Genomic DNA, 24589 nt, shown 5'->3' with positions numbered 1-24589 from the left:
AACTGTTCTGGATGTGTATCAACATTTATGAAATCTCGGTTAACTTTCTAGAAATCATCGAAAGAAATCATTGTTTACATAAGCCCATGTCCATGCTTTAATTATATCACACTAAATCCAGGGGAAATTTACCCTCTGGTACTATCTTTGGTCCCAAGCTTGTCGAATCACCCCTCGAAACATAGGAAAAACCAATAACCCCTCATTTTATCTGTCAAACTTTCATAGCGAATCAAAACAAACATTGTGTAGTACTAGAATTTCGACTAGAATAGGGTACGTTAATCGTTTGCTTGGGACCAATAGGCTACTAAAGTGGTGAGCCAATGGATCATTGAAGATGCTGAGGTTTTGACAGCACCGTACTGTGGCTACCACAGTATTTTACATTGGTTCGTCCGTATACAGTAGCGCCAAATGAAAGCTATGGTGGGTTCAAAACTCAGCCATCTAAAATGATCCATTTAAAATCGTTAGTTTCGTATTGATTGTTGGTACAACTGCGTCGTGATTCTGATATGGAATGGATCCGTGGATAAAGTACATTTGTGTGAATTCCAGAGGAACGGTTGCGAATTTACCATCAACCAGCCAAAACCGGGAGGCAGCCAAGCGCTGAAGGTTTGGTAAGGTTGTAAAAATCATAATATGTGTACTTTCGTTGCGGATGTATTTATGCAAGAAAAGCTGACCATCCAGCGTTTTCTTAAGTTCCTCTGGAACGATAAATTCACCATCCTGTTCAATCACACGTAGTCCACCATCACTTGCTTACCTTTGCCTCAGAATCAATAATTTTTGCGATTTGTTTGATGCTCGGGTTTGGACGATAGGTGCGTATTGGGTAGAAACTTCACGGATTATTTTTTGTTTTTTGTTTTAAGAGACTTTACCCTTCAAGGCGAGCTTCAAGGGCATTCGTCTCTGTACACGGATTATTTTCGAAGGAACTTCCTTCGATTCTAGAGCTTTCCGTTTTAGTTCAGCTTTGTATTTTTTCTCCATCCCGTCCAAAGGGTTAACATCATGATTATGCACTTCCTTATGCACAACTAAAATGTGGACGCCATTTTGTAATCTTGTAATCGCACGACTTTTGCAGGCCTCGTCACTGTTTTTGGCATGTTTTCTGGTTGCACAGTCCCAGTAGAAGCGATCTTTAGCCTAATTTAAAAATAATGTTTTGATAAACAAACTATAACCATCAGTTAATAAGAAGAATTACCTTCTTGTTTACGTTGTACAGAAATCCATTGACACTCAGCATCTGCTTTCCTTTTTGGAAAATAACCAGCACAACTTCTTCATCGGAAAACCCATTGAACTCTTCTTCAATCGCACTCATTTTCTTTCTAACACCAACCCAAATTTCGATCAAATCAAAGAAACGTGATGTTTTCGATTCAAAATCCTCGCTGCCAAAGTAAAAAAAAAATAAGAAAAGCACCGAGCGGAAGCAATCATGCCCTCTCGCTTTTTCTATCATTCAGATTCTGTAGCTTTTCTGCTCGCACAACTGACTCGGCTCGTTAAATGGTTCGCATTCACAAAAAATGAAGCCAAGATGAAAATAGATATAGAGGTGTTCTCACTTGCTGACTTTTTGTGAAAAACCAGTAAGTGGTAAGCTGCTGGTAAGAAAATAAGAGATGCGACAGAGGTGAACGGTTTATTTACGCATACGCAACATTCTTATTGGGTGGCAAGTTGTGCAAGCAGTTGAATGTAAGTAACTAGAACGTTCAGCAAAACTTACCAAGAGCCATATCGCTGCTAATGACGATTTTCGATTTGAGAATACCTCCCATATTGAATTTCAACGAAGCCACCTCATTGAATACTCAAACATCCGAAAAAATAAAGCTAACTATCACTTTCTCTCTCATGCAGCATCTGAAGCCTTTCTGCTCTTACAACTGAGCCACCTCGTTGAATGGTCCGCATTCACAAAAAAACGAATCCATCTTGTCATTAAATCGTCGTTACACACTCAAACAAACATAAACATAAAACTACCCAAATTTTAAGTTTTTTTTTTTAAATTTCATTACGGAAATCGAATGGCTATTAAGTAGCTTCCATTATATTTTAAATCGAAGATGCAGAATAATAATTATTGTAACTTCACTTTTAAAAATGAAATTTAATTTATTAAAAACAAATTAACAAAAGGCCGAAAAAACTCGGAAAAGCGACCGAGCGCGCGCGCTCGCACCGGTCCACTTTGTCGCTTTTCCGAGTTTTTTCGGCCTTTTGTGATTCGGCCTTTTGTGATTTGGCCTTTTGTGATTCAGCCTTTTGTGTATTTCGGCCTTTTGCGATTCGGCCTTTTGTAGTACTCCCTTCTCCGTGCAAATCAATTGGGAAGTCACCTCACAGGAGGTGACTATTGTTACATCATCTCACTCGTGGGGCAGAATGGGCCTCTGCGGCATTTGCTCCTTTCCAGCTTTGGTAAAAAAAAAACACAAGCCTTAATTATTTTTATACTTTATTTTCATTTTTCATATGGATAGCTAGAGAAATTTCACTTCTTAATATATTAATTTTATTAATATAATTAAATTTTCGTACTCTGTTGCTCAACCTTCATAGTAGGTTCATTTGTTTCAACTGTTGCTGTTTTTACTTTTGTTTCTTTTGTAAGTGTATGTGTTATGATATTTTGCATTTACCTATTAGCATTATTTCCAAAGACGAACGCACTGTGTGTTATTATTGTTTGGGTTTTGTTTTTCAGAGAAAAGAATAAATCCCAAAACGCTATGTTTAGTAATTTGGAGCGAACATAATCACGGCCACGGGGAATATGGGTCATTAATCATCCTCGCTGCATTGCTGCTGACCACCGGAAACCAAACGCAGCTGAATGGCTAAAATAAAGTCTACACTAGATTGGGATATTTTCACGATTTTTATTTCAAAATAAAGACATTTTTGGGACACTTTTTTTCTTAAAATTTTCACAGCATGAAAATAACATTGCATTGAGCCAGCAATTATAGTGTTGCTAATTGGACTGGGGATGGGAGCGCTACCTTAAGAAAAAAATAGTACAATTAATCTAAACCTAAGAAATAAAAAAAAAAATCACAAAAAACGCAGCGGCCTCTTTGAGAATCTCTTAATTGATGCAAAAATAACCTAATATAAAGAAAAAACTCTGGAATCTGACGAAAAGTTTCCTATCTCGAAATCACATTTTTTTTCCACAATGAGAACATGAAAAGGAAACGGTACACTTTCGCTCTCTCTTCCAATTGGAGAGCCATGTTTTACACAATTCTACAAGTGTTAGAAGTAGATTATAGGATGCTAAAATGCTTCAATCTATCACAATTTAATCATTCCGCGTGGGTGTGGGAGCTACGATTCGAAGGGATTTCATAAAAAAAAACCGAACTTGAAGTGGATCACAACCAAGGAACGACTCGGAGGTTAACACACCCCATGTAGGTAATTTGCTACTAGATTTGAACATCTGCTTTGACAATTTGCATTTGGTTTGCTAATATTTTTGCTAGTAATGTGTACGTTATTACATCCCTCGGTTTTGTTTGGCGAATTTTGCACTTTTCCAGAACATTAATCTCCACAATTCGAATAAGAACCAGAATTCTGCAACTTGAAGAAGAGCATTCTCTGTGACTGTTGTTGTTGTTGTTGTTGGTTTTGTTTGCATCCAGTCTGCTTCTATTGTTTTGTTTTCCTTTTGCTATGCGCTCTATATTAATCAGTCTTAAAAGAAGAATAACTTAATCTCAAGACGCGGTCGCCGCAGGTCCACCGGATGCCGTCGTCGCCAGTCGGCTGGTGTTGGTCGGATCCCGTTTGATGTAGAACAGAATGTACGGTTTGCACTCGGCCACCGCGCTGCTGCTGACTTCCTTCACCGAGTGGTCGTTGAAATGCATCCACACACCGTTGTTGATCGCAAAGGAGGTGTAGTGACCGCAGCTAGATCTGAAGAGCGGCGGGGAAAGTGGATATAATTTAGCAACAGAGCTATAGCGATAGGAACCTAGGTGTAAGCTTACCCATTGCCATGATGCACGATTACAGCCGCCAGATCGTACACGTTACAGCTTGAATTCGAACGTCTCGTTTCCGGGCCATTGTTTAGCACGAACTGTGACATGTCCAGGGCGTTTATCGGAAACGATATCCTCAGATCGATTTTGGTTCTGAAAGGAAAAAAAATATTGCAATTTACCAATTTTTGTTGCAGCGGTAGACGGGGAAAGATGTCCACCCTAAGCAGCGTTGCCAGATATAGCGATTTTCGAACTTAATACCGATATACAGATAAAGTTTCTCAGAATACTGATTTTAGAGATTTTATACCGATGAATACCGATTTTTTTAAATAATCAAAATGATTATCGCCTAATCATTTACATATCTTAAAAATTATTCAACTTATGTTTGATACTCTTTCGACTAACATTTCCATTTCCTCATCGTTTTTGACTAACCAGAATTCGAGAAAAAGCTGATGGCTAATCCCGGAAAGTCCTGGGAATCGGGAAATACTCATTGGCGTAACTAAGGAAAAATCCAAATTAATGTTTTCGAATTTGTCAATTAGGCAAATAGCGAACAATTTGGATGTGTAAGGAAAATAAGTAATTGTAGTTACAATTCTAGAAGGGGCTACTTTAATTCTAGGGGAACTGAAGCTATACTTGTATTCAGTTAACAGAGTTTTAATGCGGTTCCATTAGCTTCAGGAAAACTACAGAAACTTTTAAGATGTTCTGAAACTTCTGAAAAAGTTCAGAGTTGTGGGTAATTTTAAATATCTGTAAGGGTAAGTGTACTATGACGAGCACCTCAACAGTGATGCAGCAGCAAACGAAGGTGGCACGGCAACATACCTTGGAGCACGCGCAGAAGACGACAGGCTACCGGGCCCTGATATTCAAGAAGTTGAGGAGGAGATAGGTCGGCTGAAGAACAACTAAGCAACTGGTGTAGACCAACTACCAAGTGAGCTATTAAAATACGGTGGTGAAGCACTGGCTAGAGCGCTGCATTGGGTAATTGTCAAGATTTGGGAGGAGGAGATATTTCCGGAGGAGTGGATGAAAGGTGTCGTATGCCCAATCTACAAAAAGGGCGACAAGTTGAATTGCTGCAACTACCGCGCGATCACACTGCTGAGGCGCCACCTACAAGTTACTCTCCTAAATTCTATGCCGCCGCCTGTCACCATTTGCAAGAGAGTTTTTACGCGATTCGGCAGGTTCTACAGAAATTCCGCGAATACAACGTTCATGATCATTTGTTCATCGATTTCAAATCCGAATACGACACAATCGATCGAGATCAGCTATGGCAAATTATGCACGAGTACGGATTTCCGGATAAACTGACGCGATTGGTCAAGGCGACGATGGATCGAGTGATATGCGTTGTTCGAGTATCGGGGACACTCTCGAGTCCCTTTGAATCTCGAAGGGGGTTAAGGCAAGGTGATGGACTTTCGTGTCTGCTATTCAACATCGCATTAGAAGGTGTAATCAGAAGAGCTAAGATAGACACTAGTGGCACGATCTTCAGGAAGTCCACCCAGCTTTTTGGCTTCGCCGATGACATCGACATCATGGCATGGAACTTTGAGACGATGGCGGAAACGTTCATTTGAACTTGCCATCAATGCATAGAAGACAAAATACATGAAAGGAAGAGGTTCTAGGGAAGACAATGTTAGCCTCCCACCCAGAGTTCAGATTGACGGTGACGAAATCGAGGTGGTCGATGAGTTCGTATATTTGGGCTCACTGGTGACCGCCGAAATTGATACCAGCAGAGAAATTCAAAGACGCATTATGGCAGGGAATTGGCCTACTTTGGACTCCGGAGGACGCTCCGGTCGAAACAAATTCGCCACGAAGTTGATTATCTAAAAGACGCTAATTAGACCGGTGGTCCCCTACAGCCACGAAACCGTGACTATGCTCGTGGAGGACAAACGGCCCTTGGTGTTTTTGAACGGAAGGTGTTGCGTACCATCTACGGTGAAGTGCAGATGGATGATGGAACGTGGAGGAGGCGATTGAACCACGAATTGCACCAGTTGTTGGGAGAACCATCCATCGTCCACATTGCTAAAATTTGGCGACTACGGTGGGCTAGGCGAATACAAGAAAGCTAAGAATGCCGCACGACGACCCAGTGAAAATGGTTCTCGAAAGCGCCCCGACAGGAACAAGAAGAAGAGGCGCGTAGCGGGCAAGGTGGATCGACCAAGTAGAAGGCGACCTGCCTGTTTCTGTTTCGAAAACTCTTGGAACTGCGATTTAAGATAGAATTTAGGGTCGTGACATAAACATGGATCCGGACGACCATGGGATTGTCCTCTAAAAGATCCGGAACATCCGTAAATTTAACATACTTTGAAACTGATCCTAGAGCTCTGCAATTCTTTTAAAACACTGTGATATAAGAAACCACTGGACCACTTTTACGGATTTTCCGTATCTTCCGGAGGACGGGCCTATGACCAACAATCAATACGAAACTAACGATTTTAAATTGGCTCACCACTTTAGTAGCCTATTGGTCCCAAGCAAACGATTAACGTACCCTATTCTAGTTGAAATTCTATTACTACACTATGTTTGTTTTGATTCGCTATGAAAGTTTGACAGATAACATCAGGGGTGTGTGGATTCATGCAGAACATGCAGGGGTGAGTGAAATAGCTTGGGACTGCTTGGGACCGTTGTTCTGGTACTGAGTGAGCCAAAAATAATAATGATTTTCTTCGGGACCCAGTGGTCTTAGAGTTACCTCTATGCTATGACCATCCAGTTCCATGTTTTTGTCACGAACACAAATTCTGTCTTATATCACAGTTCCTAGTGTTTAAAACAAAAACGCGGAGCTCCAAGCTCAGTTTCGTGGATTGACCACTTTTACGGTTCCGGATCTGCCGGAGGACCGTTCTCCACGATCCATGTATAGGAACCATGAAGGTAGTCTAGCTTATTATGAACATTTGTGCCCATTAATGTAGATTATAGATCTTAAACCACAAACGAAGTGACAGACGACTAACTGGCGAAGAAATCAATTAAAATAATGTGGTTCGCTGTTATAGAATTTTCTTAGAAGCTTGTGCCATCATCCACCAGATGGGATAGTATTTTTGTTTTAATTTTGCTCAAAGTTGATTTTGTGTACAATGATTCTTTGACAGTGTGCAAAGAGTGTATCATTTTGTAATTTTTTTTATACATTTCAGTTTTGAGTAGAGTGAAAGAGATAGAACCAAAACATTCTAGTACATTTGGTGAAAATGCTAGTTCGATCCAGTAGTTGTGGTGTTGCCATGTGGTACAATCCAGTAGTAGTGGTGTTGCCATGTGGTACACTGAAAAATTGCAATAGTAGGTGCGTCACCAAAGTTTTCGAGCCGCTCCGTCTGTCACTTCGATTGTGTCTTAAACCATTTGCAAAAGCCATGAACACACTTTAAAAACGTGTAACGACTCTTTTCGAATGTTTTTACAATCAAATAATCTACAGACCTTAGGAATTCTAAAGATACCTCAATTTTTTAAATTCATCAAGAAATAGTTGAGATATGCCTTTGCAAACTTGCCGTTACACGTTTTTCGGAGGCATCGTATTCGGAGTGTCAATAGCTCACTTGGTTGTTGATCTACACCAGTTACTTTGTTGTTCTTCAGCCGACCGATCTCCTCCTCAACTTCTTGAAGATCAGGGGCCGGTAGCCTGTCGTCTTCTGCGCGTGCTCCAAGGTCTGTTGTCGTTTTCTGCTGCATCACCGTTGAGGTGCTCGTCATAGTACTGCTTCCGCCTCTCAATTTTATGGAGTGACCATTTTACGGATGTTGTTGATCTTCCGGACGGTACATGTTTATGTCATTCTTATATCACGGTTCCTAATGTTTTTTGAAAAAAAAACTGCGGAGCTCTAGGATCGGTTCCATTGATTGACCTCTTTTAAGGATGTTCGGGACTTACCAGAGGATGGCCGCATGGAATTTGGGTCCATATTTATGTTATGACCCCAAATTCTTTCTTATATCGGAGTTCCACATGCTTTCGAAAAAACCGTAGAATTCTAGGATCAGTTTTGAGGATTGACCATTTTTAAAGATGTTCTAGATCTTGCGGAGGACGGTCCCATTATAGTCGCTATATTCATAGTCTGGCGGATAGAATTGCGATCTATTAGAAAGCGGAACCAATTCAATATATTTTAGACCAACAATTGAAAAGGTACTATCAACTTTTATAAACAAAACGTTGATTATTCTTTCCTCGCAAATCGAACGCAAATTACCAACATCATCGGATAGGGGAAACTTTCCCCAACCCAAAAATGGTATTAGATTACGTAGGCGAGCCTTGAGTCACGAGAAAAGGGTTTCCGAGGTTTTGTTCGCAATTGCTGATGTGCTCTCGGATGTGCTCTTTTCTGTTGTGAGTCATGATTTGCTCTATTGGTTCCGCTATATAGCGACTATAGGTCCCATGGCCTTCTCGGTACATGTTTATGTCACGACCGCAAATTAATTTATATATGACAGTTCCAAGTGTTTTCGAAAAAAAAAACCGTGGAGCTCTAGGATCAGTTCCATACATTGACCACTTTTACGAATTTTTCGGATCTTCCGGAGGACGGCAAATTCATTCTAATATCACAGTTTCTAACGTTTTCAAGAAAACCACGGAGCTCTAGGATCAGTTTCGTGAATTTTCAACTTTCACGGATGTTCCGGATCTTCCGGAGAACGGTCCTATGGACATCCAGGTTCATGTTTATGTCACGACCCCAAATTCATTCTATCATCTCAGTTCTTAGTGTTTAAAAAAAAAAAACTGCGGAGCTCTAGGATCAGTTTCATGGATTGACCACTTTTACGGATGTTCCGGATCTTCCGTAGGACGGTTCCATGGACATCCAGATTCATGTTTATGTCACAACCCCAAATTATTTCTATCATCACAGTTCCTAATGTTTAAAAAAAAGCGGAGCTCTAGGATCAGGATCGTCGATTTACCACTTCTACGGATGTTCCGGATCTCCCGCTGGACGGTCCGATGGCCTTCCAGGTCCATGTATATGTCACGACCCCAAATATGTTTTATATCACAATTCCTAATGTTTTCAAAAAAACCGCATCAGGTTCATAGATTGACCACTTTTACAGATGTTCCGGATTTTTCGAGGACCGTCCCGTTGTCTCCAGGATCCACACCAAGACTGTATTCTGGCTAATTGTGAACATTTGTGCCCATTAATCTAAATTACAAATTTTGCACCACTTGCAAAACCCTACAAACACACCTTTAAAAAAAAAAACGTGTAACAACTCTTTTCGCTTTTTAAAAAAGTAGACGACTCTATTTTCAAGCTTTTTACAATCAAAATCATCTACTGTACTACACTGAACCCATAACAAACGTAATTTTTACCTGAAAATTCAGGTGACTTCTTAAAAACAAGAATCTAATAAAATTTACATGCTACACGTAAAATTCAACAACATGTTAATGAAATTTACTGGATTTACTGGTCGAGTCCATGTGTCATGCTGGTGAAGGTTATGTGAAATTCACGTAAATTTTCCGTGATCTCATAGTGTAAAAATGTTCTGTGCGTAACCTCTTAAGTTGCCCCGTAACGTGGGTAGATCACCTTTTCGTGGTACGTTACGGGATGTAAGATCTACCACCGATTCCTAGTCCTAACTTCTTCAAACTAGGGGAACAGGATTTTTCAGTAATCGAAGGAACACATCTTAGTCCTTGTTACTTGTTATGCCTTGTTGATAGTGATAAGTCCTCGGGTTGCCTGGACCGAGGATGATCTTGAAACAAGGGAAAAATGAGTTAGTTAGTCTTCATCTATGTGATTCCTAATCTTCTAATCGTTGTTCCCTAGTTTGAAGTGGTTAAGACTAGGGTTCTGATGCATGGTCATTATCGGTGTTATAGCTTGTTTTTGTTGTTAAGGAATCCAATTTTGACTGACAAAGGGGCGCGCCTTTGGAGGGTGTTCCAACTCCGAAGGGTATAAATAGCGGAACCTTTCAGTTAGAATCGATTCCTTGCGATGAAGGCAAGAATGACAACTGTATCAAAACCGAATACTTCATCATTTCTCAATAGTGATGGAGTAATACGACATGCACTAAACTAAGGACACGGGATATACTACAATAGATCATCAACTTTCATTCCCCATTGTTGGAAGATTTTGATTGCCAGACAAGCCCAGTTTTTTACATTCATTGGAATCCAGAAAATAATCTTAAGTTTTATTAATCCAGAAATGAAAAAGCGAATGCAGGATCAGATTATTTGGGCTACTCATAATTTCAAATTACGAGCTACAAGATTATTCCAGTAAACGGGGGATTTTTGAAAGCTTCCAGAACATCAGTTCCTGGCTAAAATTAATGGTATGCATCAAATATTTACATTTAAAGAAAAAAATAGAACAATGATCAATTTTCGCTTTCTATTCTCTTATACAGAAATCAACGATCTTAATGAAAATACCCAGCTCCCAGAATTTGAAATCCATTCCTAAAGTAAAAAATGTAAGTCTTTCTAGAAGCAGTTCCACCCCAGGATTAGGAAAAAATAGGCAGTAAATCCAGTGAAATCATGAAATGGTGGTGCATCAATTAAAGACAAATTTTATTTTAATAAAACACTTTAAAAATAAATCTGTTACCAAAATAATTAGCTTCATAGACTTCATGAAAAAAATAAATCGAAATTTACCACAATTTCACTTAAACATAACTGTAAAACCCTGTGAAACTTACTTGGAAATTCACGTAATTTTTAAGTGTCGCCAATTTGAATATTATCTGTAGATCCGATAAAATTTACGTGAAAATCACTTGATTTTTATATGCATCATTTGAACAGGATTTCATTCCCAAAACACGTAATATTCACATGAAAAGTAAGATGGAAAATATCTACATACCTTTTCAGGTGAATATTACGTGAATTTTATTTGCAGTGTACAGGAATTCTGAAGGTACTACATTTTTTGAAATTCATTAAGAAATGGCTAAGTTGTGCCATTGCAAACTTGCCGTTACACGTTTTTCGGAGGCATCGTATTCGAAGTGTTAGAGTATTTGTACGAAAGTGAGCGGATCGTCCTAAGTTGCGTGATGGGTGTTTTCGATCTCCTCGGACTATTGTCACCGTTCACGATTCATGGCAAGGTTATCATACAGCATCTCTGGCGGCTGACTCACCAAGTGTGGTCGCGGTCCTCCATTGCAAAACGATTCGGAATGGATTCATGGCCCTTCAGTGCTGTACTAATCGAGCGATCAATGGCCGTCTTCCGAATCGATCGAAGAAACCGTGGTGGTCGAAGCGGAAAATGTTTCCAGTTGGACAAAATGTGTGCGTATGACGGCAGCCGTACTGCTTTTCGACTCCAATCGCCAGGGAAAAAGGCCGGGTTGCAAATCGTGACCTGCCAATCTACGAATCGTCAACGACGGAATATTCGACTGACAAGAAACCACTTCAACAAGAGGAGTTTCAGATTGTGGAAGTTATTCTGTGGAGGCAGGCACAATACGAAAGCTTCCCAGATGAGATGAACACACTTACGAAGAATTTGTAGCGCAGCCTGGGTCACAACACTTGTTCGTCAATTCTATGTACAATTACACGACTTTTTCGGCATGGGTGAAGTGAAGAATTACAAAATGTGTTTACTGTTTATACTGTACCTGTAGAAGTTGTTCCATCTGAATCGCTTTATGTGCAGGCATAGAACGTTCGGCAATCTCCGGATCCAAAATCTTTTGGTGGACTTTTGTTTGCACTTGCACGAGCTGCAGTAATACAGTTCTGTTTCAGTGAGTTCTTCAACCTGTAACAAAAAAAAAACAATAAGACCGTGTTCTATCATAGACACCCACCAACCACTAATTGATCATACTTCTGTAAAACTAGCCAGACAGTCGGAAATGTTGCAAACCGGTGCGTTTCCATCCTTATCCTTTTCGCCACCTTCCGGTGGATCCTTGTTGTAAAACTTCTCCGGAATGTCCAGCGATAGATCCAGGAACGGGTCGTGCTTTTTGCTTTCCATGCCACAGATCAGGCAACGTACTTCGCTCTGTAGTACACCGCCAAAGACATTTGTCACGATCGAGTTACGTCCCTTCGACTGCAAGTGACTGAGTGCCGGTACGTTGTATGGGTTAGTTTTGGTTTCGCCTGCTCTCTGCGCCAATGGACTGGAAATTTCCACCGGAAACGATACTTGCTGTAGTTCGGTATGCAGTCGATCCAGCATGTAGCGCAGAAACTCATGGGCATCGTGCTGACGATGGCCCCGGAACTGCGGTACCACCTTCCAGATTACCAAAAATAAACACTCTGGCGAGATGGCACCCTTTGACCCATCGCCTCCTTGGCTTAGATTTAACAGAACCTAAAAAAACGAACGATATAGAGCCGTTTTCAAAAAATCATCTCAATCTGCGCCACAATCCTACCGACCTTGCGCAACTCTTCCACTACAAACACGTCATCTAGGTTCTCCTTCATGCTGCGGGAATGGTACGCTTTCTGCTTGTGTTTACCAGTCTCGAGTGAGGGCATTGTGTTGAAGTAGCAGCTAAACTCCTGGATGTTACTCAGCGATTGTAATACTGAATTCATGAAGCATGTGTTCCCCAGATTCCGCAAACCCACGACTCGTCGCAACGACTTCCGCTTGGCACCCTGACCACCACCTGCCGTTCCGTTTTCGTTGTTGCTGTCGCTTGAGATCGTTCGCTTGCGGGGCCGCAACTTTCGGGCACTGGACGAGGACGCGGAGGTGGTGGACGACACGGATGAAGCTGTCGAAGGCTCTTCCCAGCCGGAATCACTGGACGACGACGTACTGCTGGCGGTTTCCTGGGTTGATTTGGACGAACTGATCTCTTCCATTGTGGATGAAGTTTCCGACACGGTGTCCCCGTCGCCGTCCTTCAGCTCCTGACGGATTTCCTCTAGCACGTTGTCAGCCGTATCATTTACTACGAATTCGTCACATTTGTAGCTGTGGAATGAAGATAGGGGATAGATAATATTAAGGCAAACATTGTTGGATCCTTTCACGTAAATCTACCAGATCGTTCAAATTTCATTATTTCCATTATTTGACGTCTCAATTCAACCTACATGTCATACCTACCAGTAAACCGACAGGTTAACCGTGTTGATACAAATGTTGTGGTTCTGTTTCGATGAATGTTTCAAGGCGTGCCCATTCTCGTATCGTCCACAGCGAACCGATCCACATTGCAAACACATCCAGTTGTCTTTGCCGGAACATTCTACAAAACGGAAATAACGTATGAATACTAGTATAAGCCAACACCAATCAACTAGATTGGCTATTTATTTGCTGTTTCAGAGGCAAACCAGTCCTAAGCTGAAAGCCTTTTTAATAAAGAATACAAACATATATTTATTTGCAATCGAAGAGTCTGTCAGCACTGCCGATAAAATTGATATCACACTTTATAAAAGCTTGGCGTCGCTGAAGAGAGAGAGAGAGAGAGGGAAATACTCTCTGTTCTCCCTCCTGAATATAGTTAAGTGGACCCTACACGATTGCTTTTATTCACAATAATCGTATTGTCAATACATTCTTGACGTCAATACATCGGTATTGACAATATTTCTGTGTTCACACCATCAATATTATTATCAATAATATCCTTTCGCGTCAATATATTGATACGTTGATAAATCGGCCAATTCCCTATGTTAAATACTTTCTGTGCCAAACTTTTGCCAGACTTTTTTTTCCGGATTTAGCCAGATTTTTTTAAACAAAAGCTGGCACCCCTGGATATGGGTGAGAGCTTAGGTTCGCTCTCGCTCTCGTAGTCTCACACTACCACTCATTGAGAAATCATATGATGAATAAAAACTAACCAGTGTATTAAAACAAGCATTCGCGAAATCACGAGGGAAGGGAAGGGAAGACATAAAATGAAACAAAAGCAATTCCCACCATTCAATGTGATTTAAATGGAAGAGTCTATACCGTAGACAGTGGTGGAGAGGCTCTTCCAAGCATGCCACGGATAAAGAACATAATACGCGCGCATCTAATGAACTTTGCGGAAGGGGAAGTGATTGTGACGGACAAGTAGTGTTCCAACCAATAAAGCTATTATTTAAATAAAATAAACTCCAATGTTCTTGTTTTTGGATCTAATTTTATTGGAAACACATATCTATGTTCACACTACGCACAGCCATAGAAGCCAAAGCTGTGAATATGCTAAATAGAAAACTAACAAAATAGATGTTTTTTTTATTAAAAAAAAAACATCAGAAGATCGTCGTAGTAACATGATAAATGCTAGATAGAGCTGGAATTAGGGCGTAACAGCCTTTGTAAACAATTACTTCTCTCATTGATTTCTCGGAATTCAAGGCATGCCTACACAAACCAATATATCCATCGGGTAGGAGAAGTCTTCCTCTACTCGATGGTGATGTTGATTTGCCAGGAAGAGCCATGGCTTCCGAGAAATCATCGAGAGAAGTCATTGTTTACAAAAGCTGTTACGCCCTAATTCCAGCTCTATCTAGAATGTTGCTACTTGCAAGCTACAACCTGGCCTACCTCGCCACAATCTCATTTATATAATTTAGAGAAACAACTGATGCACAGCACAACTACATTGAGCCCTCTTTGCGGAGTGAGTGCAAACTTCGTTTCAATGTTGCCAGTATGAACGGTGGCTCAAGTGCCAACTATTCTTTTTCATATTAAAACACCTTTTTCGATTTCAGCAGGAGGTCAGCAAAAACTATTCCTAAATATGTAGTTAACGGAAAGCTTACTGACTTGAAAAAAATATTTTTTGGATGCGTTTTGATTTGTCTCAACATATTGGAAAAAAAGATAACGAGAATGTAAAAAAAATCAGTCATTTCCACGGATTTTTGAATAGTAACATAGATTTCTATCGGGTGTAATAAGACGCACAGATCGATGAAACGTTTTAATTTTTTTTTTCCTTGATTTCTTTTCCGTGCTGAGCACCAATGCTACCGACGCCAGGGAGGCAGCTCTCGATGTTAAAATGATTCTATTTTCAAATGGAGCATTTTATTTAAATATGGTTAATGCTACACTACTAGAAAACTTAAGGACTACTTAATAGAAATATAATATAGAAAGAATAATTAATTTTCAGATTTTGAAGTGTATACATAGATTTCAGCTTTTCTACCACTGTAGCAGAAACCACATTTAAATAAAATGCTCCATTTGCAAAATAAAAGCATTTTAAGATTGCATTCGTATACCTCCCCGTGGAAAATTTTGAAACCATCATCACTTTCATAGTTCTTCCACAGACAAACACCTGTGGCGCGCATAGTCAATTCCCTTGCGTTTGACGTTTACACACTACCGCCATGTGTTCAGCGTACTACCCACCACAGTGTACTCAACAGATGGTGATAATGTTTTAGCGACGATGTTTTACAGTGAGAAATATGCAATGTGTTATGTCTGTTTGTCTGTGGTTCGTCTATTCTCCATGAGTGCCAACTTTGATTCAAAACTTGATCTACAGTCGAAAAATGTAATCTTGTATCGTTTTTGCAAGGTTCCTACTGGTGTTCCGGAATATTTTTGTTGAGAAAAATGTAAAATTACAACAGTGCCTTAGGGTTATGATCTTCCGGATTTCTAGTGTGTGAATAGTTGAAGTGCAAATCAGTTCAGATCGGTGTAAAATCGTAAAGTAAGACAATTATCGATGGAAATTGGTAAGATGTTGAATGATAAATGCTTTAATTTGCGTTGTGAAAATTCCTCATCTTGATGTAAACAAACGGTTTGGTTGATGTTTCCTCTCGAACTCGCCTGGCGCCCTCTAATTGGTGGCGTATTAAAAAAGCCAACAAAATGTTCACGTGAATGATGATTTCAAGCACCTGCGGTGGATAAATTAATCAGGAATGGTGAAAATATTTCCCTCTTCCTATTGGCAAATCAAAGTTGAATTGATCGCTTAGTTTCTATAGGCGAATCCAATAGAAACTAAGCGATTGTTTCAACCTCTAGCGGGATGTGATGAGGGTGGAAATTTTCACCCTAAAGCATTGGCAAATCAAAGTTGGCAATCGTGGAGAATAGAAGAACTATGAGAGTGATGATGGTTTCAAAATTATACACGGTGTACGAGTGCAATCTTAAAATGCTTTTATTTTGCAAATGGAGCATTTTATTTAAATCTGGTTAATGCTACGTTAGTAGAAAACCTAAGGACTACTCAATAGACATATAATATAGAAAAAATAATAGGCCTTTTTAATAGAAACTAAACGATCGATTCAACCTCTGGTGATGAATAGGAGAACGTCAAAAAAAGTGTTGTGAGCATAAATTTTTGCCTTGAGACATAGGAAGCGGAACACTTTTTTACTTTTCCTCATAAATTGATTCATCTGAGATGCTGCAAAACTTAATCTACAGTTGAAAAATTTAATTCTGTAACGTTTTGGAAAAGATCCTGCTGGTGTTCAGGAATATTTTTGTTGAGAAAAATGAAAAATTAGAAAAGTGCCTTAGTGGTTATGATCTTCCGGATTTGCTGTGTGTGAATACAGGGCGGACTCGATTATCCGGAGTCTTGAGAAAAAAAAACTCCGGATAATCGAGCCATAAAAAAAAATTTTTTTTTTGGTCTTATGTGGTCTCATTTAATGTTTTTAGTGGTCCCATTGAACGCTATTGAAGGACCACTGGTTTTGTAGATATGGCCGGAACAAGTTCCGGCGTTTATGGGCCATGAGGCTAAATTTGACTTGAAAGGAACAAAACCCATTAAGCGACACATCAAATTAAATCAAAATTTGATAGCAAGATCAATGGTGGCAACAATTAAGTAGCTTGGACCATATTGGCCACTTTCGGGCAAGTTCCGGGTGCCTCCAGAAAAGTGGCCAGAACCAGACTTGAATAATAACAAATATATCATATTAACCATGCCTTTTCCACAGATTGCAATGGCGACCCGAAACATATTGCTTCACCCACCATCTAGCGTTGAAAAGGGTCAGCAGCATCCATCCAATTACAAACGAGGGGAGCAAATATAGTGCTTATTACAAAAGTAAAAGTAAAATTCTTTTAATTAATTACATTTTGCATATTACATGAACATTTGTCTTACGTGTCACTGTTGGCATCAAATGGTTTTATATGCTAAAATACATACATCTAAAATATTTTTCTAATTTTCATTTGGTTTACCCCTCGTGAAGATAAACAAATACATTGGTAGCCTTTTTGGCCACAGAGGTGCTTTCATTGCTAAAAATTCGCCAGCTAAGCGAAAGAGTGGATCATATTGTTAATATAATATATTTGATAATAACCTATCATGCGACACATCAGATTATATCAAAATTCGATAACCAGATCAATGGTGGAAAAAAATTAAGTACCTTGGACCATATTGGCCACTTCCGGAAAAGTTCCAGGTGCCCCGGGAAAGTGACCAGAATCGGACTTGGATAATAACCTATCATGAGGCACATTAAAATCTCGAGATCCTGACCAGATAGAAAATTACTGTCTTCGGCAAAGTTGTTCTAGAGATCATAATCTTTTCGTTAGTGGAGTAGTTCAGACAATTCTCACTACGTGGCGCTAATATATACATGCAATTTTCGCATATACAATAGCTCGAGATCCTGAGCAGATAGAAGTTACTGTCTTCGGCAAACTTGTTCAGGGTGTCAAGTAGTTTTGGCTGGTGGACAGTAGTTCAGAATTTTTTCACTACACGGCGCTAGTATAAACGTGAAATTCTCATAAAATATCTCGAGATCCTGACCAGATAGAAAGTTACTGTCTTAGCCAAAGCTGTTCAGGAGATCATAGCTTTTTTACTGATTAACAGTAGTTCAAAATCTTCTCACTAGGTAGTGCTCGTATACATGTTAAGTTCTCGCATGTGATACATCACTAGTTCCTGACGAAATAAAGAAAAATGTCTTTGGCAAAGTTTTTCAAAAAGAGTGTTGTGAGCAGAATTTTTTGCCGTGAGACATAGAAAGCGGAACACTTTTTCACTTTTTCCTGATAAATTGATTCATCTGAGATGCTCCAACACTTGATCTACAGTTGAAAAATTTAATTCTGTATCATTTTTGCAAGGATGCTGCTAGTGTTCAGAAATATTTTTGTTGAGAAAAATGGAAAATTATAATAGTGCCTTAGTGGTTATGATCATCCGGATTTCTTGTGTGTGAATAATTTAGGTGTAAATTAGTTCAGATATGTGGAAAATCGTATAATTAAACAATTACAGGTGGAAATTTACAATATTTTCAATGAAAAATGCTGTAATTTGCGTTGTGAAAATCCTTATTCTGATGTATACAAACGGTTTAGTTGACGTTTCCTCTCGAACTCGCCTGGCGCACTCTACATTGGTGGTGCATTAAAAAGACCTATCGCATTATAATGAAGATGACATCGAGGATGATATCGTCCTCTTTCCTCGGCTGATCATCAACGTCCCAGCTGGCATCTGTCATACTGGAACCTGCTATAGGGCACCTATTTATTGAGCCCTGGTGGTTTAACTGGCGGGAGCCTTCCAACAGTTTTAATGTGCACTCACCAGATGGCACTGCGATCACATAAGGGTGGTGTCTCCATTGCCTTGTTCGAGGAATTGATTATTGGGATATCTTGTAAATTAGATATCTTTGACAGTAGTCATGCATGATTAAACTCGAAATAATCACTAGTGATAAAAATTTATCTTTGCAGTAATAAATTTTATTCTTTTAGAATATTAATATATAATCAAATATGATTCAAATTCAGTCAAAAGAGATAAAAATTCAATCAAAAATCATTAAAATTAAATCAAAAAAGATTAAAATTCATTCAAACAAGATTACTTTAAATTTAATCAACCATGATTAAACTGCTGTTGTTTGCGGTGACATCTATCGGAAACTACGCATAATATGTTTTCCGTTAATCGAATATGTAACAAAAGAGAGGCTTCTCTCTCTCATTATACAGGTATTCCACTAAGACGCCCACATTCATCAGGATTCAGCATTTATTATCCGAAAACTATATTTGTTATTTTTTGTATGCTTCTAAGGGGGAAGAAACCTCAAAAGCTACCCGATAGACCTTAACCCCGTATGCATGACCAAACTTATAAAAATACTTTATTTTTTTTCAATAGGTCAGTCAGGAAAATGTTTTTGCCGGAAATTAGGTCACTCTGCCAAATAATTTTCTGGGAAATTAAGTGAGACTATTTTCCAGAAAACGGTATAGACCCTACTGATTCATATGCTTGTAGCTGCCTATTCAACTGAAACGTTGAGAACAATTTTGTGAGACAAACTGGTGGCCCTGCTTTAGATTCTCTTCCATCGGTATGGACGCATTGAGCAAGTAGAAAGCTTGCGGTACATAGACGAGCGCTTCCACTCTCGCCTTATTTGTTTCCATTTTCATTATCATTTTACTCTCACACGCGCTACGATCAAGATGTGGACTGACTGCCTCTGCGCTCTCCGGTTCGACGGAGAATACATTTTTATATAAAATATACATTTTCGCCTCCCCCTTCCTAGCTGATGTTCATCCCACCTCGACAGGGTGTACATACGTACGTAGGTAGATCTGTGCGTGTCTGTGTGGGTGCGTAGACCTACTCTACAAAAATGTTCACAATGCTTCTAGGAGTCCACCAGAGATATAGCTTTGTGTCATCATCGTCAGCACCATCATCAACAACACCAATAGCATAGAGAGGGGCGGAGACGCAGCAACGATGACGACGTTTTGACGGTCTCACGCGACGGGTCAGACCCCGAAAAAAAGCTAGCTGCTCGCAATGAGTGGCATGGAAGAGGAAAAAGGGAACCGAGAGTAGTAATAAATTTTGCCTTATGATGTAATATCGATTTTTTGTTTATCCAAGCGCAAAACCTGGATTCAAGATGGGGAATACGCGTAGCTACTGCAATGGAAATGTTCCTACTGATGCAGATAGAGTTGTAAGAAATCATTCCAAGGTTACGAGCCATTGCCCTCTTCTTTTGGAACTGTCTAGTCCATTTTAAGCCAATTGACATAGCAAATTGCTGAGCAGACATTTTTTCCTAGGGTTCAGATTTCTGCAAATTCCATAGAAATGTATGTGCCATCAATTCATGTGATATTAATTACCTGCACATTTCCACAATTTCGAAATCGCTACTGGAGGTGTTCCCGTTCCGGGCACTGGCACAGCGAATGTGGTAGATCCGCCACATACGGATAGCTTCAAGGTTCTCACTGCATCCTTCCGGAGAACTACATTATCACCTATATGAGGACAATCCATCTTTCTTTTCGTCACTGACAGCTATTTCAGCGTTAGATCCAATTTGAGCAGCAAAAAATCTTCCGCCACCTCCTGCTGCTGCTGTTCTTCTCGAGTAACTTTCGGACTATTCCTCTACACCTTTACACAACCCTCGAAACTTTCCACTACGATTTTTTGGATTCTTCCGTCCAAAGCTTGGATTATAGTATAAGTCCTCCAAAACGACGGACTGTTTGGACTTTGGTTCTTTCGATTTCCAGGTTATACTCCGTTGCTTCCAGGTTGATTCTTATGTTGGCTGGTCGTGGCTTAACTTGGCTGGCTGCCTGCTTATAGCTTTTGCAGTCCAGTCTCCATATTAAGTAGAAAAAATCACGAAACAGCGAGGTACAAAGGAAAACGAAAGGAAAAAACGCGATATCGCTAGAGGACTAACTGCGCGTTCTACATGAGCACTCACACAACCGCAAGGACGGACCAACAGCCAAGACCTGAAGGAAGACCGCACAAAAGCACTAAAAAGTGTCGCACGATGCCATCACGACGCTAATGTTGCACGTAATTTTACATTCAATGCAACGCGCAACATGTATCCGTCAGATTTGATTTTGTCACGGCGAATGAGAACAACCCAAATTTGAGTTTAGTTCGCTCATAATCGCCAAAAGTGCGAAGAGCGATGAGTGAATTTGCCTCATGTATTCCCAGGTTTGTCGAGGATTTTCCAGGGAAAAATTCGCGGAATTGAGAAAAGTAAAGATTGGATTCACTCAGTCTATTGGTACTACTCCGAGACTGAATAAAATTTTCGTCAATTTCCTCATTTTCCGGCAGATTTTTTAGATTTTCCACAGGAAACCATGAGACAAATTTTACTCATTGCTGAGTTCCTGCACTTTTGGCGATTATGAGTGAACTTAACTCAAATTTCGGTCGTTCTCATTCGCCGTGGCAAAATCAAATCTGACGGATACATGAACATTCATGAACTTTAACCAATTAGGTTTTGCACCGTCGGGGTTAACCTCAATCTGATGACAGTTCAGTGGTACCACAGACAAACAGACGTAACTCTTCATTGTGTATCTTCGTTCACGCATTTAACGGTTGATTTGAATATTATCAGTTCCGCGAACTACTCGCAGCAGCGCCGGCATCGGATCACTTTGACGTTTCTATACATTCTATAGAACTTCTATGCAATATTGTTTGTGAGTTAGCGAGCGAGCTTGTTTTCCGCGAGAAGCCTGAAAAATGTCACTACTGAGGTCCTATGTTTTGAGATACTATGTTTTCAAGAAAAACTTTTTCAAAGAGTTACGTCTGTTTGTCTGTGGTGGTACTGTTAACGTGGACTTAGTTAATTTTTACTTGGGTAGATTTTCTCGATAATTTTTCAGACTGCAGTGAGATGTAAACCACACTTCTGCATTGTCCACGAGCAACATCCTTTCACTGCGCTGTTCCTCGACAAGTTGAAATTCGGTAATTTAAAAAAAAAATTCGAAAAACGACTAAGTGCTTGTAAAAAGTACCACTGAACTGTCAAAAAGATTCAGCCGATAAACACTGAGTTCATTTGTGATGACACGCTGCAGTACCTACACAGCAAAAAAAAATGTAATATCGATCAACGTAATTCAAGCTGATGTATGAAATAATGATGTAATAGCAAAAAGCAGATACAATATTACATCAATAGATGTAATTTTGTTCGCAAAATCGATGTACATCGTACAACGTAATATTCACAAACGAAGTGACAGACGACTTTCTCCGAAGAAATTAATTAAAATAATGTGGTTCTCTGTAATAGAATTTTAGTCCACCTTCCGCCGCTCACCGCCAGGTTCGTTAGTATTTTTGTTTTGAATTAATTCAAGTTGGTTTTGTGTGCAATGATCTGGCAACTCGCGTTCCTGCTCGCATTTTCGGGGTTCTGTTTTCTCACTCATCGAAGGAAATTTTGATTAGAGTGAGAAAGTAAGGAACAGTCAGCGCGGGAACCGTGTGCGTTGCTATAGGTTCGACAGAAGGAATGTAGTCGACTCTTTCGTTTTCACGGTGTTCTTACGCATGATCGTACAGAAACCGGGAAACAGTCTATGCTTGTTATTTCAGAAGTCAAGACCAACAATTGAAATGGCCTTAACTCCATTTTGCAAACAAACCTTGTAAGGCGATTTTCTCGCGAACCGAAGTCTGCAAAGGCAAACCAAATTCTACTCTACCCGATTGTGGTTTAGGTTTGCTAATGAAGGTTTCGGTTCGTGAGAAAATGGCCTTACAAGGTTTGTTTACAAAATGGAGTTAAGGCCATTTCAATTGTTGATCTTGAAATTTTCAATATGATTATTCTCAATTACTTTACTTTACTTGACTAACTTAATTTCGACAGTGAGCATGCATAAGGGCGAATACGCGATGATCGAATCCCTTCATCGATTTTCTCTTTGCATTGCTACAGCTAAGCGAAACAATTTTCTAGAATTTGTTCAATGCAGAGTAGTAACAGGTTGTATTGGCTATCAAAAGCAACAGCAAACGCACCGAGAAACGTTAAATCTAGCGAGTTATTAACAAAAGAGAAAATCGACGAAGAGAATCGACCATCGCGTATAGGCCCTTATGCATGCTCACTGTCGATTTGCTATCAACCGTGCCCATTGAGTTAGATATTGGCTATGTTATACTTCCAATCTGTAAAACACTCTTTTGGAATAAACCAATATTCAATATTATTATCAATATTGCACATTCACCACTCAGGCTACAGCAAATGAGCAAAGTAATGAAGTAAATCGATTTTTTAATCAACAAAAAGATTTTTTTTTCAATTTTTAAGATTATTTGGACTTGTCCGGGGATGAAATTTGAACTCGTTACCTTTATTGTGAGAGGCATGGATGTCAACCTCTACCCCAAGTCCGTCCCTCGTCCAAAAGAAAACAGACTTTTTGAAAAAGAAACAATCAAGCATCCTACTTCATTCATTTACAGGCCTCAGCTGGACCTACTAAAAAAATATTTTTGATCTACCTATTTCAATGCTACCGAAGGATGTTTGACATTATGGAAAACTCATGTACGCAAGACAATTTCGGCCTTGTTTAGGTTCCGGACGTTCGAATTTACCGGCAACGACGAAATGAAGATGTGATACCATCACCGACGAACTACCATCACGAGTTCTGCGGACTAGCTGTTAGCTTGCAAAATCTACCGAGTATAGCCGGGTCCTGTTTGGCGTCCAACAACGATGTCTTCTCGGCACCTATGACTAAACGGTAACCGAAAAATACCCAATAATGACTACAAAGTAAGCATTTTCGAGGGAGACTGGGACTACCCATTAAATGAGTAAAAAAGTTACCCATTTATGAGTATTTGATACTCACAAATTAATACTTACTACATATTTTTGTAGTAGTAATTACTCTTAAATGGGTAAAATTTTACTCATTTAATGGGTAAAATTTTACTCATTTAATGGGTAGTCTCAGTTTCCCTCGAACATGTTTACTGTTTTAGTCATTATTGGGTATTTTGCGGTAACCGTGTGTTACTTTGGTTAGAAGCACGGACTTATGAAATCTGTACCAACAATTGCTGACGACAAGCGTGAGTCATTGATAGTTCAACATCGTTTACTTGTAAGCAAATATTAACCTTAAGTGTTCACCCCCAAAAGAAGTGCAGATAAAAACGAAAACGCATAATGACATGCTGTTTGACAACAGGCTCCCCGCATAAGCGCGAACCATAAATTGACCTTACCTAAAATGGTTATAAATTGTTTATAATCCCTGCTAAACTTCAACTGAAATGGTTATGGAACTTTACATGAACGTTTAATGATAAAGTTTTAACCTTAAGTATTATAGTTTTTTGGAAGTGGACCTTGCAAATAATGGGTTGTTAAGAACCATTACCATTCAAAATTCTTGTTTTCTCCATACATTTTCGGAAACAAAACTATACTAAAACCTTTTAACTTATGGTTTGAGAACATTAATGGTAATGGTTATGGTAACCAGTAAGGTCCATGAATGGTTTTGTAACATCGATCAACTTTATGTGGAATATATCGCAAATTGGTTGCCTGTAAATTACTGATTACCAATTCACGATATATTTCACGAAAAGTTGAGCGATAATACAAAACCATTAATGGATCTTACTGACTA

The 24589-nt window shown here is 39.5% G+C and overlaps 1 protein-coding gene across 1 annotated transcript; it reads right to left on the bottom strand.

Annotated features, from left to right (window-relative positions):
* Positions 1-2622: 2622 nt before the first annotated feature.
* LOC135706550 (ubiquitin carboxyl-terminal hydrolase 3-like) lies at positions 2623-20902 on the bottom strand. The gene is made up of 7 exons (XM_065228193.1): positions 20264-20902; positions 13211-13352; positions 12529-13075; positions 11963-12460; positions 11751-11893; positions 4038-4184; positions 2623-3963 (listed from the first exon to the last, which is right to left on the bottom strand). The coding sequence occupies exons 1-7, from the start codon at positions 20418-20420 to the stop codon at positions 3762-3764; spliced, it is 1836 nt and encodes a 611-aa protein (XP_065084265.1). The 5' UTR covers positions 20421-20902; the 3' UTR covers positions 2623-3761.
* Positions 20903-24589: the final 3687 nt, after the last annotated feature.

This window comes from Ochlerotatus camptorhynchus, unplaced genomic scaffold (genome assembly GCF_037179485.1).
Source record: "Ochlerotatus camptorhynchus isolate MF236.1 unplaced genomic scaffold, CSIRO-AGI_Acam_v1.1 ptg000284l, whole genome shotgun sequence".
Taxonomy (NCBI): Eukaryota; Metazoa; Arthropoda; class Insecta; order Diptera; family Culicidae; genus Ochlerotatus; species Ochlerotatus camptorhynchus.
This window is presented reverse-complemented; position numbering and strand designations above follow the sequence as displayed.

Coding starts and splice junctions, on each gene's coding strand:
- LOC135706550 (XM_065228193.1), bottom strand. CDS start 20,420: ATGGATTGTCCTCATATAGGTGATAATGTAGTTCTCCGGAAGGATGCA. Junction 13,353..20,263: donor GAAATTGTGGAAATGTGCAG/GTAATTAATATC, acceptor TCCGTTTTGTAG/AATGTTCCGGCAAAGACAAC. Junction 12,461..12,528: donor TAGTGGAAGAGTTGCGCAAG/GTCGGTAGGATT, acceptor TCGTTTTTTTAG/GTTCTGTTAAATCTAAGCCA.